At 41.8% G+C, this 17,500-nt stretch overlaps 1 protein-coding gene across 1 annotated transcript in view; it reads left to right on the top strand.

The window, feature by feature from the left end:
• The window catches only part of LOC114558471 (extracellular sulfatase Sulf-2-like), a 79,640-nt gene that overhangs the window by 56,114 nt on the left and 6,026 nt on the right, over positions 1-17,500 (top strand). The window contains 6 exon segments of the mRNA XM_028582504.1: positions 6,832-7,075; positions 9,322-9,532; positions 11,995-12,091; positions 12,175-12,269; positions 14,613-14,672; positions 14,928-15,097. Of these exon segments, the coding sequence (XP_028438305.1) occupies positions 6,832-7,075; positions 9,322-9,532; positions 11,995-12,091; positions 12,175-12,269; positions 14,613-14,672; positions 14,928-15,097 (877 nt within the window).

Genomic DNA, 17,500 nt, shown 5'->3' with positions numbered 1-17,500 from the left:
CCCAGTGTTTGTGTGCGTGTTCACGCTTGTTTGAAGTAAATTACACTTGTCGAAAAATCCCTTTAGCCAGTCGATTAGTCTCTTAGCAACAGTGTCTGCCGGCTGCTCTGATAAACAGCCTGTCGACTACTGTGTTTTTGTGTCTCTAATGACTAAGTAGAAATGTATTCAGCTTCTGCAAAACAACAAAACAAACGCTTAACGAGACGTGTCCACAGTGGCGTCGTTGTGTGTGGCGTTGGGAGCCAAGTTGAGCATTTTGTTGAGTTGCCTCCGTCAACCGTGGGGAATACCCGACAGTGCAACATAGTCTCACTCCCTACTCGTCAAATGTATGACGCGTGGTCAAGGACCCTTGCGTCAAGTTTCAACCAAATAGGGGTACCCTTGACGTTATTTTTCGACGAGGGGGTCCGTCAGATAGACATTCATGTTATTCCCTCACCGTCGGATATCGACAAAAGAAAAAAACACGCCCCCCCGCCCCTTAACTCGAAATCTGTGACAGTTATTATTGGTATTTTTAGCCCAATAACCGCTGTTTTAATCAACATTTCACGAGATATTATCATGGTTTATATGTATTTCTTTTTATGTTATTATTTCGGTCTATTTCGGCCAGGTAAGCTGGATTGCTTTTATGTTGATTTATATTTTTTAAACTATAGTGCTACATCTATCAACATTTATTTAGATGTTATCATTGTATTCATTTCTTTACTTTAATAATATTATTTCGGTCTTATTACCGGTGAAATATTACAGTATAGGCTAATACAGAACATTACGATATGATCCGAGCAGGAAGCATTCAAAGCCGATAGGCCTATCCCCCAATGCAATGCGGCCATTCATTTCAAAGAATCGGGCAGCGATCAGCTGGTCTTTAACGCCAGGATCGCTTCAATATACATATATACAGTCAGTGGTCAGTATCATTTCAATATACATATATACAGTCAGTGATCAGTATCACTTCAATATACATATATACAGTCAGTGGTCAGTATCACTTCAATATACATATATACAGTCAGTGATCAGTATCACTTCAATATACATATATACAGTCAGTGGTCAGTATCACTTCAATATACATATATACAGTCAGTGGTCAGTATCTCTTCAATATACATATATACAGTCAGTGGTCAGTATCACTTCAATATACATATATACAGTCAGTGGTCAGTATCACTTCAATATACATATATACAGTCAGTGATCAGTATCACTTCAATATACATATATACAGTCAGTGGTCAGTATCACTTCAATATACATATATACAGTCAGTGGTCAGTATCACTTCAATATACATATATACAGTCAGTGGTCAGTATCACTTCAATATACATATATACAGTCAGTGGTCAGTATCACTTCAATATACATATATACAGTCAGTGGTCAGTATCACTTCAATATACATATATACAGTCAGTGATTGTGTCACCAGCAACAACACGTTGCTCAGTTTTGTTCCAGTAAGTTATGAACCATAATAACATTTAAACGAATCCGCGGAAAACTCCGGAAGTGACGTAGTACGTCCCGCCCAGCGGATACGAAGATAAAAATATATAATATTCGTAATATTGATGTTTTTTTCTAACGTTGTATTTGAGGAGTTAAACAATAAAGATAGTTATAATAATAAAATACAGTTTCATGTGTTTGTCATATGTATTGTGTGCTCGGCCGGCCGGCGGGCAGCATCAATCTGAAATGGAATCAAGCCATTTCACGGCAGACAGCAGAAAGAGGAGCCCAACGAGTCCCCCCACCCACCCCGGAAAAACTACAAGTGCTCAGCTTCTGTGGCGTTTCTTATGGGAGTTGTAGTTTTAAAGTATATTGGTATATTTCTCATAAGTAGAAGTTGGCAGTGTATAATTTTGGATACACCCTGGGGTTTTTTTGGATGGGGAACACACTGGTGTCATCAGATTTTAAAAATCAAATCGTTAAATAGGTGAAAATAGCTTATTACCATATTTGACAGTGCTTACAGTGGGTAAACTTTGGAGACCATATCTACATGATAGCTGAGGTCCAGAGCTTTCTATAACAGCTGGTTTTATGTGTGTAGAACCTTCTGTTGCTAAATGACAGGCCTTCATACATGTACTGGGTTCAAGGTTCAGAGGTCAATATTTCAAAGCAGGAGTAATGTATCCTCTTCAGACTGACATATATGTTACTCTCCAGGTTGAGACCTTTCCAACGGTGTGTTTGCTATAGTCCTACAACAACGTTTTAATTTTTACACATCATGGAGACCACTTAGCAGGAGATAGGCCTACTTTATTGTCCCCAGAGGGGACAATAAAGTGGACAACAAGTGGAGGAATCTCCAATCTGATTCACCGTGGGTGTGTGCTCTAAATGATAACACACACTTTCAACACGGGCCTTCCAGCCAAAGGTGCATGTTGTCCATATGAACACCATTGGGCCTATAGGAGCAGAGCCCATGGATTGGTTCATCATTTATGACCTCTGATATCCTCTGACCCAGCTCTATCTCGAGAGTTACCTCATCTTCAGTTTCAAAGGGGGGGGTGTCAGCTTTTCTTAGACATGAGTAGGGGGGGGGGGCACCAAGGAAAAAAGTTGGGAACCACTGCTCTGACCCATGTCATGACCCTTTTCTCAGCTTGTGAAATGGTTGAATGAGATGTGTGAGTTTTGTCTTTGTGCAGTAGGGCTGAGGTAGAAGTGTGCCAAAAATGCCAAAACACATGTTGTATATGTATACATACCCAAACAAAGCTATATACATCTTACTCTGTGAACAAAAACCTTGGTAACAATCTGCTTATCCTTTTAATTTCCTGAAAATGCTTCTTAAAACTAGTCCCTTCTTAATTTTGAAAAGGTAGTCTCAGTAAAGGCTACAAAGGTTAGGATGGCTACAAGCTGTAACCACGGTGATTGATATGAGGACCATCTTCTGAATATAATAATTAATATCTTAGGCCTACCATAAATTGATATTTCAAAAAAGTAATTTATTTAAAACAACTAATAATGCAGTGTGATTTTAAATCAAACTAAGTCCCACACATAAATATACTCATGTTTTTCCCCTTTAGTCTTTGCTATTAATATTCATCAACTGCAAAATTAGAAAATTGTGTTTTTAAATAACTATGTATGGAAAATAAAATAAAAAATGCTTCTCTTTGTATATAGTTTATTGTTTTTCACAACAGTACAATTCAAAACAAATGCAAATTAGTCAAACAAGCCATTAGGCTGTATTTCTAAACACTCAACTGTAGGTTTTTTATATAGTATATATAAGGCAAATCAAAGTGCTAAATATAAAACACATTTTTTTCATTATTAGTATTTTATTGTGTAAATTCTCACGTACAACGTGGAAAATTCATTCACAGACGAGATGTGGAATTTGTATTTTAATATTATAACTATATTTATTGTTTAACTCCTCAAATCCAACATTAGAAAAAAACATTAATATTACGAATGTTAGGCCTATATATTTTTATCTTCGTATCCGCCGAGCGGGACGTACTACATCACTTCCGGAGTTTTCCGCGGATTCGTTTAAACGTTATTATGGTTCATAACTTACTGGAACAAAACTGAGCAACGTGTTGTTGCTGGTGACACAACCACTGACTGTATATATGTATATTGAAGTGATACTAACCACTGACTGTATATATGTATATTGAAGTGATACTGATCACTGACTGTATATATGTATATTGAAGTGATACTGATCACTGACTGTATATATGTATATTGAAGTGATACTGACCACTGACTGTATATATGTATATTGTAGTGATACTGACCACTGACTGTATATATGTATATTGAAGTGATACTGACCACTGACTGTATATATGTATATTGAAGTGATACTGACCACTGACTGTATATATGTATATTGAAGTGATACTGACCACTGACTGTATATATGTATATTGAAGTGATACTGACCACTGACTGTATATATGTATATTGAAGTGATACTGACCACTGACTGTATATATGTATATTGAAGTAATACTGACCACTGACTGTATATATGTATATTGAAGTGATACTGACCACTGACTGTATATATGTATATTGTAGTGATACTGACCACTGACTGTATATATGTATATTGAAGTGATACTGACCACTGACTGTATATATGTATATTGTAGTGATACTGACCACTGACTGTATATATGTATATTGTAGTGATACTGACCACTGACTGTATATATGTATATTGAAGTGATACTGACCACTGACTGTATATATGTATATTGAAGTGATACTGACCACTGACTGTATATATGTATATTGAGGTGATACTGACCACTGACTGTATATATGTATATTGAAGTGATCCTGACCACTGACTGTATATATGTATATTGAAGTGATACTGACCACTGACTGTATATATGTATATTGTAGTGATACTGACCACTGACTGTATATATGTATATTGAAGTGATACTGACCACTGACTGTATATATGTATATTGAAGTGATACTGACCACTGACTGTATATATGTATATTGAAATGATACTGACCACTGACTGTATATATGTATATTGAAGTGATACTGACCACTGACTGTATATATGTATATTGAAGTGATACTGACCACTGACTGTATATATGTATATTGAAATGATACTGACCACTGACTGTATATATGTATATTGAAGTGATACTGACCACTGACTGTATATATGTATATTGAAGTGATACTGATCACTGACTGTATATATGTATATTGAAGTGATACTGACCACTGACTGTATATATGTATATTGAAGCGATCCTGGCGTTAAAGACCAGCTGATCGCTGCCCGATTCTTTGAAATGAATGGCCGCATTGCATTGTGGGATAGGCCTATCGGCTTTGAATGCTTCCTGCTCGGATCATATCGTAATGTTCTGTATTACAGCATATACTGTAATATTTCACCGGTAATAAGACCGAAATAATATTATTAAAGTAAAGAAATGAATACCATGATAACATCTAAATAAATGTTGATAGATGTAGCATTATAGTTTAAAAAATATAAATCAACAAAAAAAGCAATCCAGCTTCCCTGGCCGAAATATACCGAAATAATAACATAAAAAGAAATACATATAAACCATGATACTATCTCTTGAATAATGTTGATTAAAACAGCGGTTATTGGGCTAAAAATACCAATAACTGTCACAGATTTCGAGTTAAGGGGCGGGGGGCGTGTTTTTTTCTTTCGTCGATATCCGACGGTGAGGGAATAACATGAATGTCTATCTGACGGACCCCCTCGTCGAAAAATAACGTCAAGGGTACCCCTATTTCGTTGAAACTTGACGCCAGGGTCCTTGACCATGCGTCATACATTTGACGAGTAGGGAGTGAGACTGTGTTGGACAGTGGCTATGTGTCTAGGAAACTTAACATGGTTTTGGCTTTAATTCATGCATTTGATTTAGGCGCTACAAGCTAATCCGCAAGGCCGGAGGTATAAGATGAGAGGCCTACCTATGACTCCCGGCGCTGCTCTACGTTGCAGTGTCTAACAGCACTGACACTCACTCAGATTTTGTTTGTTTGCACGCAGATCTGTTTTGCTGTTAGCCACAGAATAATGAGATAGGTACATTACATAGCAGTCATTTATTATTTAACGTAAGGCATCACATTTTCACATCATGATCCCTGATGCCAGTTCTAGATTAGAGGCTGAAGTAGCCGACAAAAACCTGCTAACGAGAGAGCTCTGTAATGTCTGAATTAGTCTACAAGAAGCTGCTGACGAGAGACTTATCTAACGTCAACAATAAACATGGACCTACATAACGGAGTTGATTCACTGCTGGCTACAAGTTAGCAATCATCCACACAACAAAGGCTGTCACTGGAATGGCGTTTTGTGCTAACGTTAGCAATCAAACAATCATAGATATTGTAGCTACAACGTTTTTGAAATGATTTCCATCTTCTGTTATTGTTTGTAATGAGAAAAGTTTATTATTTTATGGATTTCACAATGCAGCCACATCCGGATCTCTTGGCGTTATGCTGCAAACCGCTTAAATGTGAGCATGCGCAATTTTATTTTTTTTGTATTTTATTAGTTTATTTGTCAGGGACCATGCACAGTTCAGGCCCTGTACCAGAGTTAACTATACAGCTAATTTACATCCCTGGGCCTGGGAGATAACTCACATCTGCACTCGACTCACATCGGGTAGTGAGAGTCTCTACAAGAACTTTTCAGAACAATCAGCTGTTTATTAAGCTCCAGCTTAACTCCATGCTTCTCTTTTCTGACATCGTCGTTACAAAAAAGATCTGTGATGTCGTATTATGTTTTTCCTCCTTCATGACTCTTTTGTTGTACATGGTGTTGCAGAGAAGACATATATGATATTGGGGCGTGTCTTTTGGAAAATTGACTGGATACTCTTGCTAGGGTTGGGTACTGACACCTGGTTCCCCTATGGAACCGGTTCCATCGCAACCGGTAGGAATCGGACCGGATTAGAATGAAAATTTGCGCAAAAAATAGTCCTGGCGTATGTGTTTTGCAGAGCAGAGAGCTGCTTCACGCACGCTTCTGGGCCATGCCGTGCCGTGCCGTGGCTGGGGGATATTAAGCTTTGGCTTTAATGGCAGCTGTTGCTTGTGGGGGTCGCGGTGGCCAAAACATTAACACAACTTGGTGGGGAAATGTTAGGATAAATCACCCTCACCTTCTCGGACTGAGTCAGTCAGCCTGTCTAAGTCTGAACCAGTATCTCACAGCGCGTGTGTGCGTGTGTGTATGTGTATGTGTAGAAGTGGCAGTGTGTGGAGGACGCCACAGGAAAACTTCGACTCTTCAAGTGCAAGAGTGAAGGGGGCGGGGCTAAGACCTTCCAGAGGGGTGTGGCCGGCCGCCAGCGTCCAATCAGCATCAAGTCTCAGCTGTACCATCGCGGCTCCAACCCGTGCGACTGCGACTTCGGCGACCTCCAACCTGTGAAGCCACGACTCTCCCCGATGAGGCCGTTCAACAAGAAACCGTTCTTCCCCAAAAAGAGTAAGTGTTGGCGTTTGTATCCAGCAGGGGGCGTAAAAGGTTACAGTCAGGGTAAGAAGACTTAAAACTCACAGTTAAGGAGGCCTCGTTTGTTGCTTGGGCCTTTGCCTGAGAGCATGGGGCCCTCCTTTGGTGTCCAGACAGTTTTCAACAGATTCAAAACAGGATAAAAAACTGCACTAAAAGTTGATAAAAATCCATCCTGTATAGGTGGTGAGTTATTAGGTCTTCGGTGTGCACACACACTGTTGTTGAGATGTAACTCACCCCTTAGGTGTACTGGCTGGCTGGCTTGTTGTTAAAATCCTTGTTTGAAATGGGCTGTTGAAGGTTAAAAATCCTCCTGTGATTTTGAAAAGCAATCACTGCTTTAAAAAACAGTTTAAAATCCAAGTAAAAGGGTTACCATCAAAGGTTTTTAAAAAGAAGTTTAAAAGCTGAGCTCTCTACGTTTCGCCATATACAATGGCTTCCTCAGGACAGAATCCAAGGTTCTTGTTTCATCACAATTACTTCCTAGAAATTCATCACTGTTTACACAAGAGTCAAATGTTTTTACAGAGGGGATTTTGGATATCTCTGTTTCCAGTGGTGTAGTGTATGTGATATGCAGGTGTAGGCAGTATAGCCACTAAGAAAGCTCTAGGATTGCCATATACCATCTTAAAAATGCCCAATGACACCAACAACATACTTTGTATTGTAATTTTGATATATTTTGAATTGTCATCTGTGTTTAACTTCTTCACATAGGCTAAATAAAGGGATTTTCACCGTATCCGAATACAGAAAATGAAGTTGTAGATGCACAAAAATTACCTGGGGGAGGACACCCAGACCCCCCACTATGAAATGCCCCTCCCAAAAGGCCCATTCTGGCCCATATATACAGTATAGTAGTAGTAGTAGATAACTTTATTTTCCCCGTGGGGCAGTTGGGGTTGCGGCACAATCGCAAGGCACTTTATGACAAGACATCAGACATATGATAAAAACAAACAGTCAAACAAACAAACATAAAGAATATACATCACACACTACAATACACTATACACCCTTGGGTATGACCAGGCCAGCTGGATGACTAGCTTATTTTAAATGAGTTAAAGCTTTCATGGCTTGTGGTACGAAAGAGAATTTGGATCTGTTCCTGGTCAGAAGGGGTGGGCAGAAACGACGCATAGATGGCAGTAGTTTAAAATGTGATGCCGGAGGGGGGTGTAGTCACATACAATGTTATTGGTCTTTCTCACCAGTCTGTCTTTGTAAATGTGTTCAATGCTCGGTAGTGTTATCCCAAGTAACTTGCTGGCAGTTAAAACCGTAAACGCCCATACATATACAGTACAGTATACCCACTACAATACATTAGACTACACCACTGCTCTATTTATCAATCGGGTTCAGGGGGTTTAGCTTTGACACTCTTTTGGGGGGTTTAATAAGACTTGAGTTGTAACCAAAAGAAAGTCATGTTTGAAAGCTGCAGCAGTGATTTTCTGAAGGGATGCTGACCTCCAGTGTCTGAACTCTGAACTGCAGCTCTTCCCTGAGAGAAGAGATAGAAACAACCACCGCCTTCTTTTGATTTTACTTTCCAGGAAATGCTTCTTAAGATTCAGTAAAAACCGTGTGATGTTGATAAAGTTTTGATTGATCAATTGAAAGTTTTTCAAATGTGGATAGATAGATAGATAGATAGATAGATAGATAGATAGATAGATAGATAGATAGATAGATAGATAGATAGGTAGGTAGGTAGGTAGGTAGGTAAGTAGGTGGATGGATGGATAGATGGATGGATGGATGATAGGTAAATGGATGGATGCATGATAGATAGATAGATAGATAGATAGATAGATAGATAGATAGATAGATAGATAAATAGGTAGGTAGATGGATGGATGGATGATAGATAGATGGATAAATAGGTAGGTAGGTAGGTAGGTAGGTAGGTAGATAGATAGATAGATAGATAGATAGATAGATAGATAGATAGATAGATAGATAGATAGATAGATGGATGGATGAATGATGGATAGGTGGATGGATAGGTGAATAGGTGGATAGATGGATGGATGGATGGAAATGAAAAAAAGACAGAGAGAAGATTGTCCAGACATGTCCGAAAAGAAGTGCCAAGAAGTAAACATTCATTAAATTCCACCCCTTCTCCATATTTTATTTTTGACTTAAAGTTTGTTCGTGATATTCAAATATTTCTGTTTTCTGTTTCTGCGTGTCAGAGTTCAAAACACTGAAGAGTTACTCCAGGAACCGATTCAGCCGCTCCGTATCCATGACCAACAGTTACCCCGGTAACCACAGCATCAGCATGATGGCGGGCGGGGCCAACTGGGCTCAGCCAATCAGAGACGAGTCTGAGGACGAGTTCAGCGGGATGGGAGGAGTTCCCAACGCGATGGCGCTGCCAGACTCCCACAAAGTCACACACAAGTGAGTCCCTGCCCTGCTTTTTTAGTAAAAATAAAAGGTTAAGCTGGCATCGTTTTGGTTTCAAAATTCAGCCAATAGTGTCTTTTGTTGCTATAACAACAGCTACTGCTGCAGTATCCTAGAAAGCTACGACCTCTCGTCAAAAACCGTCACATCCGGTTGCAAAAAAACCAAGACGCTTGTCATTGGTCAGCTATCAAAAAAGTATCTGTCAGGGCACGCCCTCATACTCTGCTTCTGACTGGCTAGTAGTCCTTACCTAGCTACTGGGCATGTGCAACTCCCAACAAAGATGGAACAGAAGTGAGATGTCTCACTCTGTAGCTAAAACAGAGAACTCAACACACAGGGTGAAAAGAGGAGCTGCAGCAACAAAAATATGGTGTTTTTAGAAAATGAAACCATGTAAACCTATTCTGGTACAACCGCTAAATACAATTATGAACCTGAAAATGAGCATATGAGCACTTTAAACTCAACTCTGCTTGGCTGCAAACCTGCTGTAAGCTAATTGAAATCTCTGGTGGGAACTAAGTGTTTTATAACAGCTGATAAATGACGAATAATGAGAATTCTGAGCACAGATAGAATGAGTCTTCACAGCTCAGATTGCTCAGATTGTGAGTTATTAAGAAAAATAATCTTTAACACATTCAGGAAAATGTGTGAATTCTGCAGCATCGTTGGACAATAAATGTCAGCTTCTGTGGAGGTGTTTTTAGGCTGTAATAATTCTCCTGCTCACCGTCAGGAGGACTGTTGAATATTAATGTCATTATGTTGCACTGGAGTAAAGGCCACTTTAAATAAGTGAGAAAAAAAATATATGAATTCAAGGTGTTCATTGCTTGTAATAAGTAAAACAATCTGCCAATGGAACAAGTGAACATTCTTGGTACAATTTTTTGAAATAAGATATGATCTTCAAACTAGATTCATCTAGATTCATCTTTTACAAATAACACAGCGGCTTTAAAACCTCACGAGATGTCAAAATAAAAGCTTGTTTCATCTGAGATACGACTCAAAACAAGATGGTTTTAAGACTCCTTCACTTAACAGGATATTTAAAGGTGCTGTAGGTAGGACTGAGAAGATCCAGGATTTAGCCAAAGAATTTGAACATCAACAATTTCTCAGTCCCTCCCTTTCTGCTGAAGCCCAAAACGGTCTCCTAAGCCCCTCTCCCCACAAGGGAGAATGAATGTGTGTGCATGAGCAGTGATTGACACGCAGATAGACACACACCCTGGCCCTGGTTGGTGCATCTGAACAGTTAGACACGCCCCCCTGGCCATGATTGGTGCATCTGAACAGTTAGACACCTCCCCTGGCCCTGATTGGTGCATCTGAACAGGGAGCTGTGGGTTTTTGTAAATCTCACTCCAGGCTGTAGGTGGAGCCAGAGGAGCCGGATTTATTTTAAATGACCTGCTTCATGTAGTTCTACTGGAACATAGGGTCAGTTTCAGCAGATATGACAGAAAGCTAGTTTTATAAGGCTTACCTACTGCACCTTTAAGATGCATTGTCTAAAAATACAAGTTCCTGTATCTCTCTGAATATAAGACACAATCACTTGTTAGGTGATTTATTGCTATTGCTATTACAATACAACTTTATAGTCAGTTTTAACTGGAATCCTTTTAGCTACTATTTCAACTGTTTATTCAGTACTTTTAGATACTATTACAACTGTTTATTCAGTACTTTTAGATACTATTACAACTTATAGCTACTATTTTGCGTTCTCGAGCAGCTCAGCTCAAAAAAAAAGAAAATAAAATGAAAAAAACAGTTAGACAACAATTACACATATAGTACAAATACTAGTTAATTTGGTTTAGCAACAGGATAGACTAATGTATGAAAGGGTTCTTTATGTAGCGTGAATCAATGGCTTACTACATATGTATTATGTTGGGATATTCATTTTCTTCTAACCAATTTATGAATCAACATAATTATTTGTACTCGTGAATGGCTGAAACCGCCTCGTTTAAGAGCAGAAGGCGCTCAGATTGAATACATTAAATCATAATCACATTTAAAGTATAATGTGATTTAATAGCAAACAATATACCAATCAATAAATATGGTATTGTCATGAGTTTGAGCCTCACACGGGGCACCATACTACTACTACATATGTATTAAATTAGTCTTTTAACGTGACCGGTTAGCTCCCATTTCATATCTCAGCTTCCCTCTCTAATTAAGGGAGAAATGCCCCCCAAAAAAATTTATAAATCAATATAACTAATTAGAACTACCACCGCTTAGCGCTACATTTAAAGTTAGATATTTTGACTAGCAACTAGATGAACATACTTGGTAAGATTTGGCTTTGTTTGTAGTGTAAATGTCAGCTTCTGTGTAGGTGTTTTTATGCTGTTATTATTCTCCCATTCACTGTGAGCAGGACTGTTAAATATTAATGCCATTATGTTGTTGTTCTGCAGGTGTTTCATTCTGCCTAACGCCACAGTGAAGTGTGATACCGGAGTGTATCAGTCTCTGCAGGCCTGGAAAGACCACAAGCTGCACATCGACCACGAGGTAACAGTTGAAATGATTTGATAAATGGTTGAAACTACAGTATCACATTCCTCCGTAACTGTAACTAACTCTCCGTGTGTCAGATTGAGACGCTGCAGACGAAGATTAAGAACCTAAAAGAGGTCAGAGGTCACCTGAAGAAGGCCCGTCCTCTGCAGTGTGACTGTAATAAATATCTGTAAGTACACTCAAAACCTCAAAAAAGAAAAGGATTAAATACCAGCACATTTTGCGCAAAGCACTTTAAGGGCCCTACTTGAATGATCTAAGCGCACAGCGTGAAGCGCCTGGCGGAGGTGCGTTTAGGGCGTGTCCAAATCCACGGAAGATGGCGGTCTCTGCGCCCATAGACAGTATATATAAGAATGGACCAATAGATTCCGTTTCTCTGGACGGAGACCAGTGAAGGATATTAGAAGTTACTTTTCCGGTGATCACTAGGGTTACTGCGCAGCCTCCAACTGAGAGAGACAACGTAAATGTGACGTGAGCAACCTGTCTGAAAGTGTGAAGTCTTCTGGTAGCTGTGCCGAGAGAAATCTCAATCATTCCCAATCTTACAGAGACGGAGAGCGTAGGTATATGTAAGGAGATAACATAGACACAGGCTAATTACTGATCACTAACATGCTAGTTAACATTAGTAATTAAACCTAAACAGCTAATGGAAGTCCAAACTGCCTGTGAGCTTCTCCTGTACTATACGGTAATTCCTCTACTGTGTGACAGTAAGTCTCGTGGTTATGACCCAATCGTTAGCCTATTTTTATAAAAGCGTCTGTTACGGAGCCATAACGTGAGCTACAAGGTAATGGAGCCTTTTCTACATTGTCGTGTTTCTTTAGAAATAAACAACGGACAAATAGAGTCTTTAAACGCTTCAGATGTAAAGTTATTCTCTGTCAAAGTGACGTCAAAATGAATGGGAGTCAATGGGATGCTAACGGGAGGTGATGGCTTTGTTGCATCAAAATGGCGCCATAGGAGGTTCGAGTTCTGAAGCGAAGCTTACCCCCCTTAGGTGCGCCAGGCGCATGGTTCTAAAGGGTAGTAATTAGTGTCTTCATTAATTCATAGGTGTGTTTTTGGTTTAACATGCAATCAACCAATCAGAGTGTCTTATGATGGAGGATTTGCACCGCAATATATTTATTTGTAATCTTCTGCATGTGTGTGTGCTGCTGTGTGTCCCTGTGTGTGTAACAAGCATAGTGTGCGCGCGCTGTGCACGAGCCTAGGAGCATTTTACTAATGCTCTGTTAAAATAACAATGAAATGCTGCGTTATTGACTTTAGACCAGGTTTTTGTTGGTCAATGGTGCGATCACTTCCCGCTGCCTCAAGATAGCAATACCTCCAGAATGCACCTGAACACACCTCCCTGTAAGACCAGCACGCCCAGAATGCACCTGAACACACCTCCCTGTAAGACCAGCACACCCAGAATGCACCTGAACACACCTCCCTGTAAGACCAGCACACCCAGAATGCACCTGAACACACCACCCTGTAAGACCAGAATGCACCTGAACACACCACCCTGTAAGATCAGAATGCAACTGAACACACCTCCCTGTAAGACCAGCACGCCCAGAATGCACCTGAACACACCTCCCTGTAAGACCAGCACGCCCAGAATGCACTTGAACACACCTCCCTGTAAGACCAGCACACCCAGAATGCACCTGAACACACCACCCTGTAAGATCAGAATGCACCTGAACACACCTCCCTGTAAGACCAGGACGCCCAGAATGCACCTGAACACACCTCCCTGTAAGACCAGCATGCCCAGAATGCACCTGAACACACCTCCCTGTAAGACCAGCACGCCCATGGGCCACAGATGGGCACAGGTGCAACGATCACTTGTTAGGTGATTGTGTCTTATATTAAGTGCTAGTCTAAAGTCAATAACGCAGCATTTCATTGTTATTTAACAGAGCATTAGTAAAATGCTCATAGACTCGTGCACAGCGCACGCACACTATGCTTACACACACAGGGGCACACAGCAGCACACGCACATGCAGAAGATTACAAATAAATATATTACGGTGCAAATTCTCCATCATAATAGCAATGCTCGGAGGTCCAAACACGCCTGGCTTTTAAAGGGAATGGGAGATGATCTCTGATTGGTTGATTGCATGTTACGCCCAAAACACACCTCTGATTAATGAAGACACTAAGAACAACCCTTTAGGACCAGGCGCCCTGCGCATGGACCCTTTTCTTCGCCATCAAACTAGCAAAAGTGGATTTGGACACGCCCTAAACATACCAGGCGCTTCACACCGTGAGTTTAGACCGTTGAAATAGGGCCCTGACACTTTGATAATTAATATATATAAATAATATAGAGAGAATTAAAAAGTAAGACTGGTGGAAGCGTGTATAGAGCAACGGCTTATACACATTCCCACACTAGCTACTAAAATCTTGTATTTTATCTGTTTTTATTGTTTTCAACTGAAATGTGCTATACGTATAAATCTGCCTTACCTGTTGTGTTTTTCAGGTTTAAGTCCAAACTGAAGAACAAGCTGAGGCTCAGAGGAGGAGGAGGACATCCCTTCAGGTGAGACTCAACATGTAACTCACCATTATGATTCAACAACATGGGACAGCTGGCATCCATTTACTGATAACTTCTGTGTGTGTGTGTGTGTGTGTGTGTGTGTGTGTGTGTGTGTGTGTGTGTGTCTGTGTGTGTCTCTGTGTGTCTCTGTGTCTGTGTGTGTCCGTGTATCTGTGTGTGTGTGTCTGTGTGTGTGTGTGTGTGTCTGTGTGTGTGTGTGTGTGTGTGTGTGTGTGTGTGTGTGTGTGTGTGCAGAAAGGGCGGGCCTCGGGACAAGAAGGCTTGGCTTATGAAGGAGCAGAAAAGGAGAAAGAAAATGAGGAAGATGATCAAGAGGATCAGAAACAACGACACCTGCTCGATGCCCGGACTCACCTGCTTCACTCACGACAACCAGCACTGGCACACAGCGCCCTACTGGACACGTAGGATACACACACACACACACACACACACACACACACACACACACCCCTACTGGACACGTAGGATACACACACACACACACACACACACACACACACACACACACACACACACACCCTACTGGACACATAGGACACACACACACACACACCCTACTGGACACGTAGGACACACACACACACACACACACACCCTACTGGACACGTAGGACAGACACACACACACACACACACACACAGAGACACACACGCAGGGGAAACCAGATGGAGTAGGGGAAACTCTTGAACTGTTGATGTGCCTCTCGGTCAGTCTTGGTGACCTGCCAGGCTGATCTGTCGAGTGCCACAGAGTCAAGCTGCGTGAGAGGGATGTTCGCTCGCTTTAGGAGGTCTCTGATGTAGTCCTTTTGCCCTCCGGCGGAGCGTTTAGCGCCCATTAGTTGACTGTAGAGGAAATGACGGGGCAGGCGGTGTTCAGGCATGCGTATGGTGTGCGCTATCCAGCGCAGACGTTTTTTAGCCACCGCTGCTTCCATACAGATTGAGTCAGTGTTGCTGAGAATGTCTGTATGGGGGATTCGATCTTCCCAGGACAAGCTGAGGATCTTCTGTAGGCAGCGGATATGGAAGGCCTCTAGGTTGGTGATGTGCTGGCGGTATGGGGTCCAAGACTCTGCCCCATAATGCAGAGTGGAGAGACATACCGCGTTGTATACAGCCACCTTGGTGCTGATCTTCAGGTTACGGTTTTCAAAAACCCTGCTGCGTAGGCGACCGAAAGATGATGAGGCTTTATTTATCCGGGTGTGTATTTCTGTGTCAAGGGAGCAACATGAGGACAAAGTGGAGCCTAGGTAAGTAAAGTGGTCCACTGTTTTAAGTGGAACACCATTTATGTGAAAAATGGGGGGTTGTGGGGGCGAGAGTAGTGAGATGGGACATGACCTCGGTTTTTTTAATGTTGACCTGTAGGCCAAAGGATTGGTATTTGTGATGTTCTCGGCTCTTCTCCAGCCGCTGCCTCAAGACAAAAACCATGTCTGTTGTGGATCTGGTCTTCCGGAAGCCACACCAGTCCGCTGAGCATGATCTTGGCCAGGACTTTCCCTGCGACGGAGAGATATCCCATGCTGTTGCCGCTGACTGCTATGTCTCTTTTGTGTTTGTAAATGACCACGATGTTAGCATCCTTTCAGTCCTGTGGGAGGGTCCCATGTTCCCAGATGTTTTGGATCAGGAGGTGCCGGCGACGCGTGAGGGTGTATCCTCAGTGTTTGTAAACCTCTGCAGGGATTCCATCGGGTCCAACGCTTTTGTCGTTCTTCATCCCAGCAATAGCTTGCAGGAGTTCTGGGTAAAGTGGTGGGGTGTCCAAGTGCATAATTGGTGGCAGGTCTGGGAGATTGTCCAGAATATGTGGGTTGACAGGGTTGGTGTGGTTGAAGAGACTCTCAAAATGATTTGCCCAACGGGCAAGAATCTCGTGGCGGGCCTTAAAGAGCATGGACCCGTCAGCTGATTGAACTGGGGCGATGGGCCGCTTCCTGGGACCGTACGATGCTTTTATGGCATCATAAAAGCCTTGAGTGTTATTGCAGTCTGCCAGGTTCTGGATTTCTCGCGCCTTTTGCACCCACCAGGTGTCATCCATAGTCCGGAGGGCTCGCTGCGGTGTTTCGACCGTGACAGCCCCCCATGGCAACATTTCTGCCCCCCAACGGGGGTGTTCGGACCTGCCCCCACTGCTAAAAAAAATCCTAAAGGAAACACTGCGCTGGGTTTCAGTTCTTGCAGCAGTGCAGGTTGTTTTAAGGCTGGTTTTTAGGAGTAACTGTATCTCAGCTGAGTTGCAATCAAACCAGTCCTAGTGACGTTTCCTTGATAGGCCGAGCGCCTCTGAGGCTGCGCTATGACTAGCCTGGCGCAGAGCTGGCCAGTAGGTTGTTTCCTCCGGGAGCTTGTTAAGGTTTTCAGCAAGGAGCTGTCGCAGGTTGTCTTTGGTAGTGAGGCTATTCAGCGCTGTACAGTTGAGTTTTTTGTTTGGAGCGGTCCTCAGGCCATGGGGTTGAATGCTCATGAGTAGTTTGGATCTGACCATGAGGTGGTCAGTCCAGCACTCAGCTCCACGCATAACACGGGTGGTGAGGACATCTTGTCTGTCCTTTTGACGGATAATCACATAGTCAAGGAGGTACCAATGTTTTGAGCGAGGGTGCTGCCAGGTGGTCTTAAACCTGTTCTTCATCTGGAAGATGACCAGCTGGTGCTCTGCACAGAGGGAGAGGTCCGAGCCCGTTGTGGTTCATTTTCCCCACACAATGCTGGCCAATGACTTTACTCCATACCATGTGCTCCGTGCCCACTCTAGCGTTGAAATCTCCCATGAGTATGAGCCTGTCCGTA

Source organism: Perca flavescens, chromosome 7 (genome assembly GCF_004354835.1).
Source record: "Perca flavescens isolate YP-PL-M2 chromosome 7, PFLA_1.0, whole genome shotgun sequence".
NCBI classification, from domain to species: domain Eukaryota; kingdom Metazoa; phylum Chordata; class Actinopteri; order Perciformes; family Percidae; genus Perca; species Perca flavescens.
Note: the sequence above shows the minus strand (reverse complement) of the source record. Positions and strands in the feature narration are given on the sequence as shown.